At 38.8% G+C, this 21,982-nt stretch overlaps 1 protein-coding gene across 1 annotated transcript; it reads right to left on the bottom strand.

Annotated features, from left to right (window-relative positions):
• Window positions 1–8,043: 8,043 nt before the first annotated feature.
• Window positions 8,044–17,875, bottom strand: pik3ap1 (phosphoinositide-3-kinase adaptor protein 1). Its single transcript, XM_026356380.1, has 17 exons — window positions 17,645–17,875; window positions 16,406–16,831; window positions 15,730–15,974; window positions 15,373–15,514; window positions 15,147–15,289; window positions 14,702–14,834; window positions 14,316–14,512; window positions 14,014–14,191; window positions 13,854–13,916; window positions 13,198–13,452; window positions 13,054–13,110; window positions 12,728–12,921; window positions 12,569–12,641; window positions 12,291–12,458; window positions 10,835–10,905; window positions 10,305–10,408; window positions 8,044–8,520 (listed from the first exon to the last, which is right to left on the bottom strand). The coding sequence occupies exons 1-17, from the start codon at window positions 17,673–17,675 to the stop codon at window positions 8,400–8,402; spliced, it is 2,601 nt and encodes an 866-aa protein (XP_026212165.1). The 5' UTR covers window positions 17,676–17,875; the 3' UTR covers window positions 8,044–8,399.
• Window positions 17,876–21,982: the final 4,107 nt, after the last annotated feature.

Here is a 21,982-nt window from a genome sequence, read left to right as displayed (position 1 = left end):
AGGGAGATAACTTCCTGATGAAGTTTACAGACAATCCTTAGTCCACATGCGTCAGGTCCCCCTGAAGCCCACTGAGATGTCTGGCTGAGCTTTGAGGGACTTATCTGGGTGGGACAGTCCCAGCATTGACCTTGGCCCTGCCCTATGTAGGAGATCAGTTTGTTTTTGACGACAGGCGTGCCCAGATGGACCTGTCGCCACATGCCACCTGGGAATGTGGCACCCACTCAACAACTGTGCAGACCACCATATAAAATCCTCCTCCCCCGAAAGGCTCCTGCAGGGCCAGCAGATGAGAGGCCGACAGTCCACTTGGGGATGGCTGAAATTCACAACTGTGTGACTCACCCGTCCTTAGTCTTAATAAATCAGTCAACATGCTGAACTACTGCAAAGGCTACTGCTGACTGACTGCATGCTAATGTGTGATTACATCTTGGGAACCAAAATCTTTCAAAAGTAGTAACTATCGTAGGATATCAGGAATTGTTTCCAGTTTATTTTAAGCTAAGCTAACTGGTTGTTGGCTGTGTCAAATTTAGCATGGTGCTGTTCAAATGGTATCAATTTCCTCACCTAATTTTGAGAGAAATATTTCTGTTGTTTTTTGATTAAGTTAATCAAGATAAAAATAAATGGATGACACTGGGTGAATATGACTGAACTTTTGATCTCGGGACTCAGGACTAAATCTAAAAATAGCTGACAAAATAAACACTTAGTTTGGATGGCTGGGAAGCAGAAGGGTAAATTATTAAAACATAAAAACATTTTGATTAAAGCAATGAATCCTTTTTTTTTACTTGTTTTTTTCTTCTTCTTCAGGACACTACAAATGGCTGATTTTCCATCTTCTCTCAGCTTCACATTGCTTGTTTTCACCCATCGACAGCTCTCTGCTTTTCATGTTGGTGACACCTCTTAACTAAAATGCAGTCTGAACAGGCAAAACCCAAATCTGAAACTGAGAGTACACACTTAGTGCTATTTATTGTTTGAATAATCAAACAATAAACAAACAGCTGGGCAACAAAACACATCTGTCAGTCACATGTTCCAATCTGCTCACATACAAAATAGGTGGGTTCATTAAAAAGGTGCTATCTTCTATCTAAATGTAAACATCTAGAAATAAAAGCATAAATGTTGATTTTTTCCCTCATATTCATCTTTTTCTATTGAAACCCAAATGTTTACAGTTTACAGCAAAAATAAAGAAACTGTGCCCGCTGTTCCAAAACCTTTGGAGAGGTGTGTATGTAGTGATGAGGAAGGAACTGATGGTTTTTCTGGAATAGCTTTATGGAGCCAATCGACCAGAGCACCCTCTATTGGCAGCAGCAATCACTTCATCTGAATCAGGCTTGTCTGAAGACTACACAAAGGCGTGGTGGTACCAAGCTGAACTGTGATGTATTTCACTCATGGAGGCCTCTGAGCTGCAGTCAGAGGCTGCCTTAAAAGTGAGCCGTGTTAACACAAAAGAGCTCTCATCACACTCAGCTGTACTATGGACGGAGAGAAAGGGTCCTTACGTAACGCTGTTTGACTTCTGCTTTGTCAACAAATGGCAGAGAGAGGAGAAGCTATCCAGTGCTGTGCGTGGATCCCATCAAACAGCTCCAAACATGGCTCGAAAGGGCTGCTCAGGAGCAGCAGCTTATCCCTCTAATTGAGAAGCGCCCCCCTCTCCACCTACCCCTCCACCCTCTCAACTCTCTTCCATAAACAGCTTCCACACTGGACAGCAGCCTGGGATTCTACACATTCCTTAACCAAGCTATTTGAAGTTCATTTCAAACAACTGCAGCATAAAAGGAAATGTATGTAACTCACACACTGCTGTCATTCTAGGCAGGATTGAGCATTGATGTTGATAATGGAGCTTTTAGCAGGAGATACTGCTCCTGTGACTACCTTACCTAAAGAAATATCACAGTGACACAGAGACTTAAGGAGTTTATGATATTGTACGGTATCACTGTCATATTTGAGGCCCTTTTTTGGAGTATGTGTGGGATCTGGGTATAAAATTATCCTCTTTTTGTGGAAAAAAATAAAGCACCCATCGCACTAGCCAATAAAAGATGTGTCCCTCTGGGCTCAGAGAGGCCATAGTCCGCCAACGTGTACATGAGAGGCTCTGATAGTTATTGGATGTGACCATGGCCAGATCCCTTGGACAGGGAACACTCGGTTGGCACGTGTGAAGGTCCCGAGGAAGGCTGCAGCTGGCCGCACGGACCAAACCGCCTGTTACAGATGCTGTGTTAGAGAGTCAGGCGGCTTATAACACGCCTGCTAGGCTTTTAGAGCCAGTGTAATAAGAATGTCACTGAGCTGACAGTTTACTCAGGGTAATACATCTTCACTGCGAGGGCTCCAGGCTGCACTCCAAGAGCGCAAAAACTTGGATCGAAGGCCCTGGAGTGAGGATAAACACTGAACTGAATATTCAAGTAGCTCTGCGGTGTCTCCTTAGGGGGTTTTCAGAAAGTAGGTGCTGAGTGAAAAGCACCAAATAGTGAAAGACTTTGAGCAAATAAGAAAGTGACAACTGGAATACAGTAATGCATGTAACACATAACATAATTTGAAAAAATACTGTTTTAGGATAACATAGCGGGATTTAATTTGCTAATAAACTATGAACTAAGAGTGATGTATGATTCATTGTATTTTGAGCTCAGCTGTGCACAAGATATTTCTCCTGGCTTAGATAACAGGGTGTGCAGCACATTAGGTGATTGGCGACGATATTTCAAATTATTGTCTAAGAGAGTGCTGAAAGTGTGTCCTCATCTCTGCTAGATGTTTTGACTCTGACGTGGACTGGAAGCTCTGAGTGCGTTTCCCAATATATCTCTCTGAGCGCCTAGGTGACAGGACTACTTGATAATTGAGTCACAGGATATGGCGGCTAAACGTGAATATAAACAGCGACGTGATAATCCAGCAATTTTAAGTGCTATGAAGGTATCCTCGTGTGAAATGAGCATGCCGCAGGACTCCAGAGGGTCCCCATCATCTGTCTATTTCGGGCATGCTGGACCAGCCTGACTCCTCCCATCACCCCCAGACACAAACAAAAGGCAGCTTCATCAGTGACAGCCTGGCTTCGTAAGTGACAGTGCAGATGTCAGATTTTCCTTATTCCTATTATTATATTTTGCAGTGAGTGATTTAAAAGCCTGCAATCCATCAGTAGCTGACATATATTACAGAGGACAATAGTTGGGATGTGGTGTTGGGTGGAGGGGAGTGCTGCTTAAATCTGTCACCAAAGTATAAATTGCATTTTCACAGCGTTGTTTACATGTGTCCATGATCAGGAGGCGTCTTTGTGTTACAGGCCTTGAAACGCGAAAGCACTTCAATTTACCGTCCACTTGAGCTGATGGCAGCCAATGGAGAAAGCCCATAGAGGGGGACGGGAGGGTGTTGCTAAGCAACTTGTTGTAACATTAACATGGAGTGAAAGCAGAAACCTGGTGTCTGGCTGAAACATCCGGCCTGATCCAAAGCCATCCGTTAGCAAAGACAAGGCTGTTTCCTACAATTACTGTCACTACAAAAGTTTTTGCCCATGTCATGGCAGTGTTCAGTCTGACCGGGCTGCTGGCAAACTGCACATAAACACTAATAAATAAGGCAAATTTTAAGAATTATACCTTATCAAAGAGTGACATTAAATTACTTTGCTACTGCCCAGTTTAATAAGTAATCAATAGAACATACTGTCATATGCTGTGCAGTGTTTTCACTTGAGTAAACAGACTGTTAGTATGTCTTACTTTCTAATTTTGTCTTTGACTTCCAAACCACGTGAAGATCTTGGAAAAAACAAGACCGGATATCTGGAAGCCAGACCATTTTGGCAAATCTTTGAAATCTAGTTTTGAGATTGATGTTTCAAAGGCCTGTTCCTCTCAAACGTAGGGGATCTGTGCAATGTGACTCTGAACAAGCTTCATAAAATATTAACAACTGTGCTGGGTTCATACCAACAGGTCCCATCCTTACTCTAGGCTGAATTACTCTGCTGAAATGCAACACTTTGATCTTAATATTATTTTATTTTATATCTTAAAAAGCAAGATTTACTTGTTGCTGGCTTGTAAAAATCAGCTCCACGTTCTGTTTTAACATCATTGTATAACAGCAATGTGCACATTGAAAGCCTGTTCACGTATACTGAGACATCTGACAGCATGACTGTTCAGCAAAATTAGAACGATTCAGAAAGAAAACTTTCATTTTCAACTTGAGGCTCCAGTTTGCACAGAGGTTTGTTAATCTGAAACAAGCTACTCTGAAACTACTGCCACCTAGATAAATAAATATGTTGAATCCCTTTTGATACTATTTCACATAGTTCATATCTTACTTGTGCACATGAGGTTTGGCTGCTGCTGTGGTGACTGAACAAATAGGCCCACGGCTCAGTTTCTAGGTACCAAACGCATGATTGACGTCTGAACTGCTGAACTGCTACTGAGTCAAAACTCTGGTGAACCTGAAAAACGTGTCAGTTAGCAGCTTAAGTATATTCAAATATTGACAAAACACAAGCTAAATAAAATAATTACAATGATAACTCTTGGAGTTTGGTTAGATATATATATATATATACACATCTATACACACACAAAGCCTTTTAACAGGTAGAAAAGCAATGGACGCCCTGTTTTTCCTGAGTAAACACTGTCCAGATACAGTGTCTGTGTATGAACTGTGTCCAGTCAACCACTCAATAAGAGGGTGACATACTGAAATGTGCCATTCTCTCTCCTCAAAGCTCTTTAATTATTTGTTTGGTGTTAATATTTTATCAGCTGTGTTGTGTCGTGTAGCGTCTTCTTATACAGATATCTTAGAGGAATAAGGAAATCGGGATTGTAGTAAAATCATGACTGGAAACACAAGCAGAGACATTTGCAGGAATACTGCAGTGTCTCACATATCTTATATTTTCTATTTTATTTAAATTAATGCATAATCTGAGGACAGGATATTCATATTTCATATAACTGTGTAGAATGTTACATATCACTTTGGAAATTGCTGACAACAACTTATGCAGGCGCACTGACAACTTGTCTATGTAATGTCTAAGTACGTCCACACTTGAACTGCGAGACAGTTGTTCAGGACACATGCTGTTCATTACGAGGCGTCAGGCAGACCTGTTTGTGAGACTGGAATGCGAAGTTTAACATTCATGCATCCACTATGTCAATAACTGCAGAGAAGACACGCTCTATGTACAGCAACTGTGCAGCTACACAACACAGTTGTTAAGTTATTCCCGCAGGCTAAGCTTATTCAATACTGCATGTATTTTAAATAAGAAATGGAAAAATGCAAAACTGTACTAAAACACACCTCTAAAATATACTTCCTGTGCAAAAAAAAGCCACCACCTGGATTTAACTAAGAAAACGGGTAAGAGCCTCCCATTGGATAATTGATAAATAATCAATTAGACAAGTTATTCAACTCTAACTGATGCATAAGTAGCTTCTCATTTCTTAAACAACTATGTCTGAAAACACATCCTGTGGTTGTGGAGACGATGTAAATCTGTTTCGAAAGGGTCAAATTGTCATGAGTCAAGCAAAAAAAAAAAAAAAAGACTGATGAAACTAGTAAAACTGGGTTAATAACTGTCCAGTAGAAGAAGGTCATGTGGTCTGATGTGTCCATATTTACCCAGTTCCTGAGTGATGGGAGCATCAGAGTAAGAAGAGAGGCAGGTGAAGTGATGCACCCATCATGCCTAGTGTCTACTGTACAAAGCTGTGGGGGCAGTGCTATGATCTGGGGTTGATGCAGTTAGTTTGGTCCAGGTTCAGCAACATTATGTGTCCAAAGAATGAGGTCAGTTGACTACCTGAATATACTGCATGGCCAGGTTATTCCATTAATGGGTTTTTTCTTCCCTGAGGGCACAGGCATGGTCCAAGATGACAATGCCAGGATTCATCGAGCTCAAATTGTGTGAAAGAGTGGTTCAGAGAGCATGATGCATCATTTTCAGACATGGATTGGCCACCACAGAGTCCAGATGTTAACCCCATTGAGAATCTTTGGGATGTGCTGGTGAAGACTTTGTGCAGCGGTCCGACTCTCCCGTCATCAATACAAGCTCAAAATGAATGCAACTCTGGAGGAGAATAAGTGTTGTCCATTAGGGGGGAGGTCCTGATGCCACAGCCTTATTGTATGCATGTGGAGTAGCCTGTAGTCTGCTGCTTATGACTCACAATGACAGCAGCTGAGAGTACAGCCTCACTGCTACCTGCCACCTTTAAGAAACAACCGCACTAGAAAGGATGCATTAATCATCTTAAAAAAGTAGATCTCATCTAGCAGAAAGCTTTTCATTCCCTGACTTCAGTATTTGGGTTTTCTCCCGGGGATTCAGCTTCTGAGTGCGGCACCCACAGCTCGTCGCATTCCCACTGTATGGATCTGCCTTTACTGCAGTAACTGTCCCACAGCCAGAGCGCCTGACTGCTGAGATGCACAATCAAAAGTCCACTGACTCGTAGAAGCACTCCTACTGAATAAAGTCTGCTGAATGGACATTAAAAGACCCAGCGCTTATTTGCTGTCGTGGTTTTGCGTTACACAACAATAACATTAAGTCGACTATAGGTGCCAAGGTAAAAAAAAAAAAAAAAAACAGAATAAGAGAAAAAGGAAATGTGGACATGAGGCAATAATCAATAAATCTCTAGACATATAAATTCGTCAGAGCAGCGGTGAAACGGAACAGAAACATGCTTACCCCCGTGTGCTGGTAATCCAGCGTTGCTCTCGCTGCTGCAGACACACTTCAGTGAGCTCCGTGCGCCGTCGGCTGCTCTCCACCAGCGTCCGTCCCGTCAGCGCTTCACAAGCAGCGGCTCCAGCTGCGTCACCGGCGGAGCTCCGGGCCCCAGGAAGCCGTCCTTTCACAATAAAAGCCTGGACTCAATGACTCCCAATGAAGTTATAGCCACATTAAAATAGTTTGACAGTTCACATCGTTTTGATAACGTGCAGGTGAGCGAACGAGACGTGAACTCATTAGGAGCCCCACATTTAAGGAGCAGAAGCTGGTGCTGTTGAAGGAAACGGTGTTGACAAAAGCAGTAACACTGAACCAAAGCAGCAGGACTGGCCTCCTTAAAACCAAAACAATAAGCTGAAAGACACTAAAATGCTGTGAGTCTGTACTAAAATGAATGACAAATTATGCCATTTTGGAGGATTCCATTAATACCATTAATATCGTAAATGTGCAAACGGTGTCAGTTTGTATTAAATGTAATTAAAATAATGTGTCCATTAACTGTTGCATCGTCTTATTATAAAAATGTTTTCATTAATTCATATATGGCATAAATCTAAAAACATAAAAAGGAGAGATCTTTGTGAGGAAAAAAAACTGGCGATAAAAACGTCTTCAACACCATCCTCATCACAAAAAGCATATCCTAAGTCACAAACTGTGATAAAAGCACAAATAATGATACAAAAAACAGATTTCTTACTCACTCATAAAGGCAGATCTTCTTTAAGTGTTGCATTTCAAGTGAGGACTTGATGATGGTACAGTTTTAGCAGTCTGGTGAATTAAAATGGCTAAAAGTGTAGTAATTTCTTACATATTGCTATATAGGTTAAAATCAACCTGGAAAATGTTTTAATATACACAAGAAAAATGTAGCAGACCACCTACAGTATGAAGGACTAACAGAGAATATAGAGCACCATCAAGTGATCAAACCTCATATTGCACAGAAATAAATCAATACAGACTGTAAAAGAGCCAATTAAAAGAAAGACATACAGGTGTATAAAATAAATATGTTTATACATTTTAACATGAAATTCAGATTCTAGTGATTCTATTTAGCAAGTTAATTTCATTTAGCAAGTAAAATTGTTAAGGCCAAAATAAGTATAAGTAAATATGTCAACACAGGTACTTATTTGATCATGAACTATTTCTTTGATGAACTGAGCAGTATTAATGTTGTTGACTCAGTTAACTGTACAGGAGACCAAACACCAGTTTTATTGTTATATCCACAGTTTCACAGTTATTACAAGTGCAGAATATCACACATAAATTTTTACATTGATAAACATATCACAACATATACAGTATGTTCAATATCACAGCCTCACATACACACACAAAGACATGGACCCACCCACACACCACATATATTGAAATATTATGGAAAGTGAAAACTGAATTACTTTGTTATAGGTAAAAAGAAAAAACAAACTTAATTGTCTCTGTGTAAATCCTGATGGTTGTATACAGAAGGCCACAGACTTTCCAACTTGAACATTAAAATATCTCACAACTTTATAGACTAAAAGAAGTAGATGCATGTCTATCACCGCAGGCGGCGAGGTATGGGAGGTGCTGAGTTCGTTTGTCTGTAAGAGGGTCTTTGAGGAAGGGCTCGAGTAGGGCAGGATATGTAGCGCTCATTCAGCATCTTCTCTGGCACATTTCTGTAAAAAAGTTCACATGATGCAGTTATAAAATGCAGTAATGCTTGATCTCTGCTTTGTGATTACCATCAAGTGAAAACAAAAAAGGAAGCAGAGACTGCAATGACACATTTAGCACATTCAGATTATGAACTTCATGTTTCAAACAATATGTTAACAGCTAGATAAACACACACAGTGTCACACAGCTTTCTTTCAGATAAAAATGTTTAGGCTTGCTAAGACTTTATACCATAACACACTGTAATACACTGTATTATCTATTGGTAGAGAATGGTATCTTTATAACCACAAAAAACATCACTGATTACAAAAGAATCACAAGTTAGGCTAGTTTTTTCTCCCTCAATTATTTACGTGAAAAATTTGATTCACAAGATGTAAATTCTGCAACATTAACAATCAGTTGCAGACAAGAGCTCCTGCTTTAACTTTTTATAGCTCTTTACTTCAAGCTGGTTTTCTATTTCTGATTGCATGTGTTACAGTATGTTCTTCCGCCCACAGAATAACAACCTAAGTGTGGTTACTGTGGTTTGGTTTCGAACTCTCTTTGTAAGACACTCAACAACGTATACGCTGTTTTTCAAGACCAGTTGTGTCCTATAAAAAGCGAGTGACCTGTGTGGTCCCTGACTGTCTCCTCAAAGACACATCGAAACGATGTATAGAGGTAGAATGAAAAAGAACTGGCGGCTAACCAGAGTTTGGGGATGCATGGCATTTCATTGCATCACATCACACTTGTCATGTGCAGTAAATCTATTTGTGTAGCTAAGAAAACAAACTTAACATAGTCACACAAAAGGACTAATTCTCTTACTTAAGTTCAGAGCGTCTCCGCAGACATGAAAAAAAAAGAGAACGCTCCTTGATAAAATTTTGCAGTGCCATGATGAAACTAGCAAGAACCCACACAGGCAAATACCACCCTATTTGCAGCACTTGAAATGGTGGATGTTTTTGTAGGAGCACTTTTTTTGCTGCAATGACTTTTATATATGTTGAAGAAATGTTACTTATTACCTATAAAGTACGATATTAAAATGTCGCAACCGATTTAAGACACTCTAATGTCATTTTAAGGTACTTTGCTGAGCTTGGCTGATTATAATGCGTTGGTGCATAGTGCGTGGTGGGAATTTCAACATCAAGCTGATGACGAAGTGCAGACATGTAGTTGACATATTTCCCTGTTTCTGCATCAGAAACATTTTCCTTCATCAGGTAAGAACAAGAACAACACATATAGTATAGTACAACAACCAGTAAACCAGCCTTTTTACCTGGCCGCCTGTAACACACGCAGAACTTTTAGCCACGTTATTTTTGAAAGAGATCAAAGACACAGGACAGCCCTAACTTTAAAAATGAACAGACAGCGCTGTTCTCAAAGCTACAGCAGTTATAACTTCAATCAAACTACTTTTAGACTTACTTTTTAAACGCTCTCACTACGTGCTGTCTGTGTGTGGGAAATATTTATATCTTTGCATAGTCTCGAAACTAATGCTAATCACCTCTGTAATGCACAGCTGCGGATCACTGGTGGGTGAACATTTCCTCTTTAACATCAAATGCCTCACCCTTTGTCTCTGTGTTTGCTCTTTATTGGTCTCTGTGTTTGTTCTTTATTGGTCTCTGCGTTTGTTCTGTATTGGTCTTTGTTTCTGTCACACAACCACACTCTACACCAACATTAAATCTGTAACATTGCATTATATTTCTTTGTATCATATCGTCAATACAGTAAATTGGTTAACTCAGCCACTACTTTTACTGACCTTTCTGGGACCCGAGGAGGAATCCTGGGTGGAGGAAGGACGGGTCCAGCATCAGACGGCCGCGGAGGACGTGGAGGAGGAGGAGGAAGATTTTCTATTGTGTCCTTTTAAAAAGAAAATAAAAAAGTTACTTATGGGTGAATCTACCTTTTTCTTTTTTAAACCCTTATCATATGAGTGTTTCTGTAAGGCTGTCAAAATAAAATTTGCATGAAATAGCATCACAGTTGTGACTACACTCTGAGTATTCCAGAGAAAGCTTTGAGCAATGTGTGCTCAAGATTTCATAACCTCATTAACAATGTTTTACAATGCTAGAATAAAAATGTATCTTAATGTTAGAATTTCTAAAACAAAAGTTATCAGTGACTACAGAGTAAAATGAGGGTTCCTTTTTTTAAATACACACTAATGCAACTTAAGGTTTTCATTTAACTGTCTAGTATAGCACTGTCTGATGCAGAAGTAAGTCTGTGTTACTTCCTTGTCCACTGAACATTCAAATGCTCCTGTTGCTGAATCGGACTCACCTCAAAGTCTGGCTCTGTCCCACTGCTGCAACTAAAATTGCTGTGAGTGCTGAGTCTGTTGCTCTCACTACCTGATGTAAAGAAAAGCAAAAAGATTAACGAGGAAAGAAAACAATGCGATAAGACAACTTTACCAAATGAGACTTACACAAAGAAACTCTTAGAATTGTCTGCAGGGGATGGTATGAGTGATTAAATTAAATTATTACAGACTAAATGTGACAATACTGAAAATCACAAACAATTCTTCAAATTCTGAAACATACCATACCAACATTTTACAGCACTGTGTTTGTTCTTTGTCATATTTTCATGTAAATTTCTTGCTTTTGTGCAAAACAAAAAAAAAAAAAAAAACTAAAACAAACAAACCATGAAAATTAGAGTAACAGTTGCTTCAAGGACATACAACCTATAGTTCACAGTTAAGAAAAATTGTCTGTAATTAAGCCCTCCTGAAAACAAGATAAACATGAATAAAGCAGTGAAAAACCATAATTGAACAAATGTTACACTTTAAACATACAATGACGGTTAGGGATTAATTAAATGTTTCTGATAAGAAGCTCCCAGAGCTTATCAAAAGCCTGTTTTAACAAAGAGCCCTAATGCATCAAACTGCAATTTGACTGTGAGAAATTTTGAGTTGATAAGAATTTTTTAGCTAAGCTGTAAAAAAGGTGGTCATACATGTTATAGTGCACACCACATTTGTCTGACTGAAGAGTTATAATGGCTTATTTTGCATGAATTAAATGTTTAAATATCTACAGCACCATCATCATTGTGGCTGCCAATTTAGTGCTTTTTTTTTTTTTGATTTTAGTATTTGTAATGGCATATTTGGTCACAACAAATATCTGGCTTAATATAGTTTTGGACTATTCAACTGAATTGGACTTCAAAAGTGCAGCAACTTCTAAAAGAGAAACATATGCAACACATACTGAAAGGCAAAACGCACCCAGTTGCACCCAGTTTTCGAATGTGTGCACTTCTAACACTGCTGCCTCCAGGTGCCGTTAGTCGGGTATTAATAATTTGTCTTGCATGGTTTTTTGAGTTTCTTATAGTCGGAATTTGAAAGTAATGTATAGAAATGATTAACTGAATCAAAATTTGTAATCAGAAAGCCCCAAGTCACATTACTAAGCTCAATAGTTGTGGGAGAAAGATTGTCACTGTTATTTATTAGTTCCTTCAGAATGGATTCACCTCAATAGTTTTTTTAGTAGAAACCAGAGAGACACATATTTTTATGGGGTTTGTCTATCTGCCTGTTTGATGTGGAGGCATGAATAGGCCACTAGTTTATCATAAAGTAACAATAACAATATCACAAAATGAAATACTTGGAGCTGAGAGTTGTGTTTATCTACAGTAAATACTGCGGCACAACGTTGTAGAAAAAAAAACAACTAATTATACTGTAATTAAAAAAAACCTTTGGACTCACTGGATGTGCTGGACGTGCTGCCTGTCTTCCAGCTGCCTCTCTGGATAATCTGAGACACTGGAGGTGGTGGAGCTGCCACTCTGGGTGTTGACTCGTACACAGCACACTCTAATGTCACAGGGGAGCCCCAAAAACAGTTCCTCTGTAGGGGAGCACTTATCTCATAATCTAAGAGGGAAGAGACCAGATATTACCTTTTTTACAGTTACCTATCATGGAGACATGAACCCATATGAATACAGTAAATATTCAAATAATAAATGGTAAAATGATTTTACCAAGCTCCTTTCCTGTTTTTTCTCTCTCTTTGTGGCGCCTGGTGATGCTATCACGTAACTTCTTCAGATTTTCCTGATAAAATTTATAGTGCGCGTTAGATCCATTCCTTGACCACAATCAGCACATTAGAGAACATAAAGTTTGTTTAGTTGATCTACCTGCTGATAGCGTATGGAGTGTGACCTCTGCTCATGGTCAAACTGCCAAGCCTTGAATTCTTGGACAGCTTCATCCACAGTAATTTCCCCCACTTTCACCCTTTCCTGCAGGGATATGAGTTGTCTCTGTCCAGGGGTCTTCATCCCAGCATAGGGGTCATAAATAGGTGTTGGGGCTTCTGCCACAGGCCGAGCTGGATGGGTGGAAATATGACCAATTGAGAGGAGTTATTAAATTTTCACAAAAAATTTCACACTGCATTATTTCACAGAAAGGGAAAACAAAATATTTTTTATAAATACTGTTAAGGAAAACTGTGCTTTACCTGCAGGATGTCCCATCTCCATCGTTTTATTCTGTGACGAACCTTTATCTGAAAATACTGTCAAGAATAGCAGGTTAGCTACTTTTACCTGGAAAATTGTTTTATAAAAAGTGTAAAATAAAAACTATTTAGACTGCACAATACCTCTAGAGATATAAGCCATGGGCTTTTCAGGTTCAAGCTCAGACTCAGGTCTGGGGAGGGGAGCTGGTGGACGGTTCAGGATTACTGGGGTGGGGCTACTGGTGTCATCCACAATATCATAGATATCCTCTGGGAAGAGGTTGTATGGATCCTCCTCCTCTTCAATATAATCTAAGCCATTTTGATGATCTTTTTCTTCTTCCTCACTCTTCATATGCTCATTGTTGTTCTCGGCGACACCGTCATGAGGTTTTGCTGGAGGACATATTGTAATCACATTAGACACACTATACTAGACAAATACAGTACAATGTTTCTATGTAAGGTACATTACCACTCACAAATCTGGAGTCACGTAGCTATTACCATGTTTTTCATGAAAAGATACATGTCTTCAGTGGTACCATCATTGCAAAAGGGTTTTCTAATCATCAGTTATCATTGGAAATTACTAAACTTGCAATTGTGCATTTGGAAGACAGTCCTAATGTTTGCTGATAATAGACCTCTGTACATTTATACAAATATTACTTTGAAAAACAGCTGTTTCCAGCCACAGTAGTCATTTACTACTGGTACTTTTACTACTATTTTCTAAGTGACTCCAAGTATTGTTTAGGTAGTGTAATTACTTTGAAGGTTATTTAAACATATACCTTGGAAAAACTTCCTAAGCATGGCTTCTTCAGGGTTCTCTCCTACTGCATTCATCACCTCATCTGATAAAAACACAAATGTGATAATCAGCAACATTTTAAACACCAGTTTTCTAATATTCACTATTGTTATTAACAATGAACAATTTTTTTTTCTTACATAGGTCTTCTGCACACTCAGGGTCAATCCCCAGCATCGACTCATAAATGTCTTCTGAACAACCTGAGTACTTCATCATGATATCTTGTGAGGTTGTTGACATATGTTCGTATACCTCTGCACTGTCGTCTGTGTTGATAGTTTCCTCTAAGTGAGACTTGAGCATGTCTGCTGTCTCCTAGATGTGTTTGAGCCCAAGGCACAGACGGGTATTCATTAAAAATCAATAAGAACATAAGATTCAACATACTGTTGAAAACTACACAAATATACTGTATGAAATCTCTTATAAAGGCACTTACAGCAAATTCGTCCATAAACTGTCTGAGATCAGAATAGCCACTTTTCTCTGCAAGTGTGTTTGGGTAGTCTCCATTATTGTTCATCACGCTGTAGGCTTGAAGAGCGCCGGGACACTGGAGGAGAGTGGTGGTCAGCTTCTTCAGACCATACTTGGCAGCAAAATGGAGCAGTGTGGGAAGCTCCTCACTACGCTGATCTAAAGAACAAAAATAATTCAGAAGATGTTTTGCTTTAGGTTGTTTCACTGTTAAGAATCAGACAGGCATAGTGGAGATTAAATATAAAATAGTTAAATTGTTTTCCGATATCTTCTTGGAATAATGTAAGGAAGACTCTCTGAGAAAAACTATCAGAACAAAAAACCAGAGTCCTACAGTATACTCACATGCCGCCATATTTTCTTCTTCAATTTGTCTAATTCCAAACAACTGAAGACTAGTTGCAGGCAGTCTGGATTTTAACGAGTCAGTTAGCATGTTGTCCAGTGATTCTCTTACATTACATGTCAAATTGAAGGCCTGAAAGTGCAAGAATAAGTCATGTGTCTAGGAGAGCTCGTCAAACTTAAAAAAGAAAACAAATGATGGCACATATTACACTGGTCAGTAACAACATTAACTCCACCTGATGGAGTTAATATTGGGGTGGACTGGGGTCCGTGTGGGTGCCTTGATCAGTCTGCGGCTTCGCAGCTCCATACAGAGCAAGTGTGTTATGTCTATTATGGCCTACATTGAAGTCTTCCCACATTGACCCCCATTCACCAACATTAAAACCACTGAGTGGACTTCATGTGGTAGCCAATTGGTGTTTACGACAAAATGACTCACCTGGCAAATGAAGTTAACAGGGTCAGTGGCATTTTGAAGATGCCGACTGATTTCTCCCATACTGGTATAATATGTAACAGGCGTCAAGGTAACACACTGTTGGTCAGTGTGCATGGTGAGTGATACGACTCCAGCAGGCATATCTAGACAAACAACATTAATTGAATTCAGATTTAAGTTTTCAAAGTTAATTAAAATGTACACATAACTTCCTGGAGATACTTGCCGGGTGCAGCTACACTTATAGTGTACTCATTCTCCACAGTTCCTGGGACCTTTTTTGCAACAGTATCAGATGAAAACTCCACCTCTGGTGATGACTGATCATCTATTTTTTGAGTAAAAATGATAAAAAGTGTCTCCCATTCCTTAAACCAAAAGGGAAAAGAAAATTAGTATGGCTTCTTAAAATTTATTATTCTAGGATATAACTAGTTTGTGGGTAATAATGTCTCCTAAATTTAAAGAGAGGAAACGTGAGAATTAATGATGAATACAGACGCATCATATATAGAATCTCATAGAGCGGCTGTGATCCACACTAATGTTAATTTCGATGTTATTATTATTATTTCAGTCTTACCCCACAGAGCACTCTGTTTGGTTGAACAGCGAGACAGGTGAGTTGTGTTGTTGAATTAGTTTTGTCACTCGCTAAAATCCCCATTATCTCAGGTTCTTCTTCTTCTTCATCATCTAGGACAGTTTCATTTTGCTCTGACACCACTTCCTCTGTTTCATCAGTGGTGGGATTTTCAGTTAAAGAAGCTTCTGTGATCTCTGCTACAGCTGCAGCTTCACTCTCGTGCTCTTCCTCCCTTTGACTGCCTATTAACAAATAAAAATTAAGAACTTATGATTGAATCACTTTTTACTTGTATGGACACCTACATTCCTACTATTAAATAAAATAATTAAATACATTTGATAATTTATTATTATTATTATCATTTATTAACTTATATAGCTAAATCAAAGCTATCACTGAACTGTTTTCATAGAGATGAGATATGAGAAAATCTGCTTTTTTCTGTTACCCTGATTAATCAGGACAGTCAGGAATTTCTTGTCAGAAACCCTGGTAAATAGAATAAAATTCAACTAAGATGGTGGAACAGAAACCATTGAGATTATATATCAATATTATGTCTGTATTAGTCAATTTGCAACTTAGATGAATGGAAAATATTTGTAACCTGATAGAAACAGTGTGAAACACCTAAAAACATATAACACATATAAGAAAAAATCTTCCGTACTTTCATTGAAGGATTCCAAAATGGTATCAACATAGACAGCAGGATCATCGTCAGCGTAGATTTTTCTCCAGCTGTGCCAGTATTCAAAACACTCTGTCAGTACATCATCTTCTAAGATGCCACAGAGAAGTGCTACCACTTTATGTGGTGGATGAAGCAGTCTGTGAAGTGCTCCCTGCAGCTCAGGGTCACACAGGATGTCCATGAATGCTCCAGTGACGAGCAGCACAATGCACCTGCAGCTCTGGAAGGATTCAAAGTCATATCCATGGAGCTGATCGGCGGGGCTGATTGCATACAGCAAAATAGACCTTTTGTGGAATTTTCGAGAAGATTTCAAGATCACTTGCAAATATGTCGCCCATTCGTGTGCCTCAGCTGTGTGCAGAATTAACAGCTCATGAGCTGGCAAAGGTTCAGAATTGGCTGAAAAACAGAGCACATTACAGTGCAATTAATATTTATATTAGATGCATTCACAATATAAAACTGGAAAATATTAATCATTACTTCCTCTTAAACCGTTCTGACCCAGCTTCACCATGTGACACGAATCATGATCCTGTAATCAGCTTTAATTTTATACTAATGATACAACATCAGTTATATTGTGTGTTGGCTCCCATGTTGCAGCAGGTAATGTTTGCCATGGAAAGGCTCCACATCATACCAGCTGACCCGGCTGTGGAATTTCAAGGTGACTGTGGTTAGAGAATGAATGTCCAATCTGTTTGATATTTGAGCACAGAGCCAGCAAGGAGTTGTGCAAACGTTGCACTGTGTCAACACTGGTCAGAGTAATTTTGTTTGACTCATTACAGTGTGTAATCGGGTCAAGTTCACCTCTGTACACGCTAACGAGGAGAGAACCCCCACATGAGTATTCACCTTCATTACAGTTCCCACTAAGGCAGGGTAGAGAGACTCGCTGTTGTTTGGTAATGAGCTCATAGCATAATAGATTTGAAATCAGATGTGTGAGAATTTATTGCATAATAAATACATATAATTAAATAACCAACCAATAAATGGAACCACACAGGAAAACTAGGATGCTTACTTCCTCTTTCTCGAAGGCTCAAAAGTATTTACAACAAAAGTTAAATAAAGTTCAGTAAAATAAAAATAAATTTCAAAGAATCTATATTGTTTGATAAACGACCAGTTTTTATCTAGATAAATGTCTTTTGACTCCTCCCTGCCAAGAGTGTTATAGAAGATAGGTCCTATTTACAGTACCTGCTTCAATACTTGAGAAGGCTTCATCCATGGTTGTAAAGACTTGAAATTCACTCCACGAGGAGCATCATTTGCCCAAATGTCCTTTTGCTTTCTCGAGTTTACTGAAACTTCTTTCCTCTTCAACTGATACTACATTAGCTTTCACCGACTACAGCTCTATGCTCTGTTGTATTAATAGCAACACTCAGTTTCCTGATTTTGGTGACACGGCCCCACTTCCTGAAACAGATGAAGAAGTGAGAAAATGTACCACAGTCATCGGAATGTGCGACACGCAGGCGATTACACTTGCTTGTTGCTGGCTCACAGCAGTTTTTAATATGCTGATGAAAAATTACAATAAAGAAATAAAACGACAAGTTTGGTTTGGAGTGTCTGTTATGAAGTTTGAGAAAACATAAATAGAAAAAAAAACAACAAATGGATTAACACAAAGCCTCTAGTCTTTTATAAAGAAAACACACACACACAAAAACACACGCATGCATGCACACACACACACATGCAGAACACACACACACACACACACACACACACACACACACACACACACACACAAATTCACCTTAATTCACCTGTTTTGTGAGTCACATGCTTCCGTTTTTTCACTTCCCTAACATGGTGCAGAGTGATACTGTGCAGTAGCTTAACATGCTTATCTCAAAACACCACAGTATCGCAATGTTAATGTTACCTATATTTGAGACTCCAGTACTGAGGAGCTGGCATCAAAAATCAGTAACGCTAAGCTTACACAAATGTACTTCTACAGACAATGCAACTGACTTTAAGCCTTCTCATACACTATTTCTGGGTTGCTGTGAAGCTTAATATATATTAGATATCTCTGACAACTAATATGTCGCTAACTTACACAGTACCAAACTTACACATCCACTAGAGGGCAGCAGACAATCACTTACACTGGCCAACTGCCGGCCCTATCACAGGTCACTGAGCAGACAACAACCATGCAGCAATTCAGGTAACTCTATACGAGTGTAGTAAAACACTGAAATGTTTATATATATTATTTTAATTTGGGTATTTTTTAAATGCATGTTTTGGCTAGAGAGAATTAACACTATGTTGTAAATCAGTTTTCTAACTCCAGGGACTTGGATTGTTCATCTCTACTTTGTAGGAATGCCAGGGAAAAGCTACACCAACTCTTGCTCCCTAGTTTACGCTGAACACTAACTAAAAGACAGCGAGCAGAGGAAAACAATTTGTACAAGCCAAGAGTCTGATTGCACTCTTCTGGAAGACTACGGATAAACCTTTAAAGGAAATATAAATGTAGGGCGGCTTTTTTTTGGAGAGATTTATTTATATTGTTAAACAACAGGATAAAAACCTCACTTGTTTCTGGAGTGCTTACACAGAACAATACTCTTGGTTTTCAACTTGAGTGGTCATGTTTATTGCATCAGAATTGGTGAATCCAACAAAGTATATATATATATATATATATATATATATATATATATATATATATATATATATATATATACACACATGTAAAATCAATTTACACAGCTTTAGCTTTCTCAAATAATACAATTAGTTTTGTTTCTGCTCTGACCTCTTTCTCTGACGTAGACCTTTTAATAGCCACAGAAAAAGTTCACTTTCTGACTTCTGAAGCTGCCTGTGAAGAGCAGGGTGATCCATGACCTATCCTTAAGTACAATTTCCTGTAGAAAAAGAATGCCCTAATTTCTTCTAACCCTGCCATTAGCTACCATAAGCATGACCGGCCCGTTACCTTTTGTTTCGGTGCCCTTGAAACCACTATCTATTAGGTGGCTCAAAAAAAAATCCCTGCAGCCTGAGTTTAATAAGAGAATATTTTTCTCCTATGTTTTAACCTTGTTATCCAATATCCTGTCTTTTTAGTCCTCAGTGTGTTTTTAGCACACAGAGGGACTCCACTAGAGTCTAGTCCACTAGATAGTGCACGTCAGTTCGCAACACATACACGAGAGCACGCGTCACAAAGCACAAAAGTTCACATACAGACAACCAGGTTAGTGATATTCAGCTTCACTGGCACTGGATCTATCAATTTGACATACAGGAGGTTTTACTGTTTACTAACCATAATTTTTCCTTTTAGTCTACCTGGGCCATGCTTAGATGTTAGCTGAACTGATCATTTTGAGGCTCAATTCTGTTTAGCTTATTTTTCTGGAAACAATACATTTATTTATTTATTTTTTACATAAATATTTAAATCTTGGCAGAAATAATTTAGCTGCTTCTCTTATAAACCCTGTTATTATTCAAAGTTGTGAAATCACTCTTGTGCAGTAGCACACTAACACATGGAAAAAGGCAGAAAGCTGTACCAGAGGAGAAGCAGAGTACTGTACATCTAATATTGCCGACATGATGGTCATGTTACCATCTCATTTACTGTACTTCCCCATCCCAGGAAAGCTCTACCTCATATCTGCACTGCCTCTTAGGATGTTTGGGAGACTTTTAAAGTGGAGGAAACTAGAAACAAAGCACAGTCCGAGGACATGGAGTGCAATCTTGAAATGCAAAACTGAAATGGGGAAAGGGTCTCTAGCTGAAATGTTATTTGGATGATAGCCTGCATAAGAAAAGAATTGTGTTTGGTTTCTCATTGAGAGTCACCAGCAGGGCTCATTGTGATAAGAAAACAAGTCTAATGTTACCTGATCTGGTATAATGTGGACCAATTACCACTCCATTGCACTTCATTACAGGACTGTAATAGGGCCGGGGGTCAGTGCTTGAGATGGAGTGGCAGAGGAAAATTGAGTCGTCATTGATAATATGATAAAAACTGACAGTGAGAGGCCCCTCCAACAAATTATTGAAATTTACAGTTGATAGGGAAACACTATAACCTCATTTGGTAAGCAGCTGGCAAGCAGTTGTACAAAGCAGGTCCTCGAACACAATGGGAGGCTTATGGAGCGACGGAAATCCAAAACTATCACAGACTAGTTTTAGACTCCTGTTCATTGGCTTCTAGCACTAAGAGTGCATATATTCAGTTTTTAGAAGTATCTAAAGTCACACAAACTGCCCCAGTAGAAAAGCATTGCGCTCTTGAGCAGGTGAATTGTGGAGCAATTCTGTGGAACAACATAACCCATAATTATACTGTATGTCGCAACTATAATTTTGAAAAAATCTGCTAGAACAAACAAATCAGAAGTGACTGGCATTATTTTCATTCCTCACAGTTTCTGTAAACCACTGTGCCGCCAGGAAAGGTACTGCAATCATTTGTTTGCCTCAGCTTAAGTGCCTCCATTTGAGGCCTCTTGAATAAATAAATCAAATAAAGTACCGTCAGACATACATTTTCAATCCATTGGGGTAATCAGATTCTGTTTACCTGAATGGGAACTATTCTAAAATGTTATTAAAAACTTAAATGGAGTTTAGGTGTGGAATAACTAGGCGCAGGAAATGATGAGCAAACAACAGGATAAGATTCCAATTACTATTAAACAAGCATTGGATTGACTAGTAAAGAGGAAAATAGCTTTGACATTTTCCACAGCCGGAGCTTCCACCTGACAGGCTTTGTCGTACGAGAGCACGGAAAATTCAATTCCTAGGCTTTTAGACATGAGGTAGTCATAGCTTTCTCTTGAAATATTGCTTAAAGGCCCATTTTCAATTATTCGACCTGTGGTCAACATCCATGTAGTGAGGTTTCACAATAGGCACTTATTGTATAATAATAGTGAAGATTTTTAAAACATACACATAGGTATTTAAACATTTTTGTGTGTATTAAAAGCTGAACAAGACACATAAGGCGATAGTATACATATCTTTTCCCAGCTCACCATAATTTTCCTGAAGCACTTATAAAGCGTCCCAATATTAAGAATTCCACAAGGCCATAAAGTCATTACCTTGTACTGAAGGAAATATAATTTATCAATCATTTAGAACACCAGTTAAATTTATCTCACATATCTAAATAGGCAATATACTGAATGCATGCTTCATTGATCAAAACTGTTGTGGAACAACTTATCAAGCAACCATCTTCAACTACTATTTAAAGATCACTTTGCTTTCATCTACAGTCTCCTCTCAGCTGAAATCATTTCAACATGATAAGACAGTCAATTTGGATGTCAGCTTTGGCTACAGTAATCACACTGGCCACTAGATAAGTGCGACTTTATTTATTTATATTGAGCCCTGTGCGTGTCTAGTTGAAGATAATAGTTTCATTTTCCAGAGAAAGTTTGCCAGTTACCCTCATTGTGGAGTAAATGTGATAGATTTCTGCTTCATTAGGATTCATCGGTCTGACAAAGATGGATTCACAAG

This window comes from Anabas testudineus, chromosome 15, assembly GCF_900324465.2.
Source record: "Anabas testudineus chromosome 15, fAnaTes1.2, whole genome shotgun sequence".
Classification (NCBI taxonomy): Eukaryota; Metazoa; Chordata; class Actinopteri; order Anabantiformes; family Anabantidae; genus Anabas; species Anabas testudineus.
This window is presented reverse-complemented; position numbering and strand designations above follow the sequence as displayed.

Excerpts from the sequence above, each read along its gene's own strand:
- pik3ap1 (XM_026356380.1), bottom strand. The coding sequence starts at position 17,675 with ATGGATGAAGCCTTCTCAAGTATTGAAGCAG. Across the intron at positions 14,513-14,701 it reads AGAAGAAAATATGGCGGCAT|ATCAGCGTAGTGAGGAGCTT; the intron begins GTGAGTATACTG and ends TTTGTTCTTTAG. Across the intron at positions 14,192-14,315 it reads AGTTTATGGACGAATTTGCT|GAGACAGCAGACATGCTCAA; the intron begins GTAAGTGCCTTT and ends AAACACATCTAG.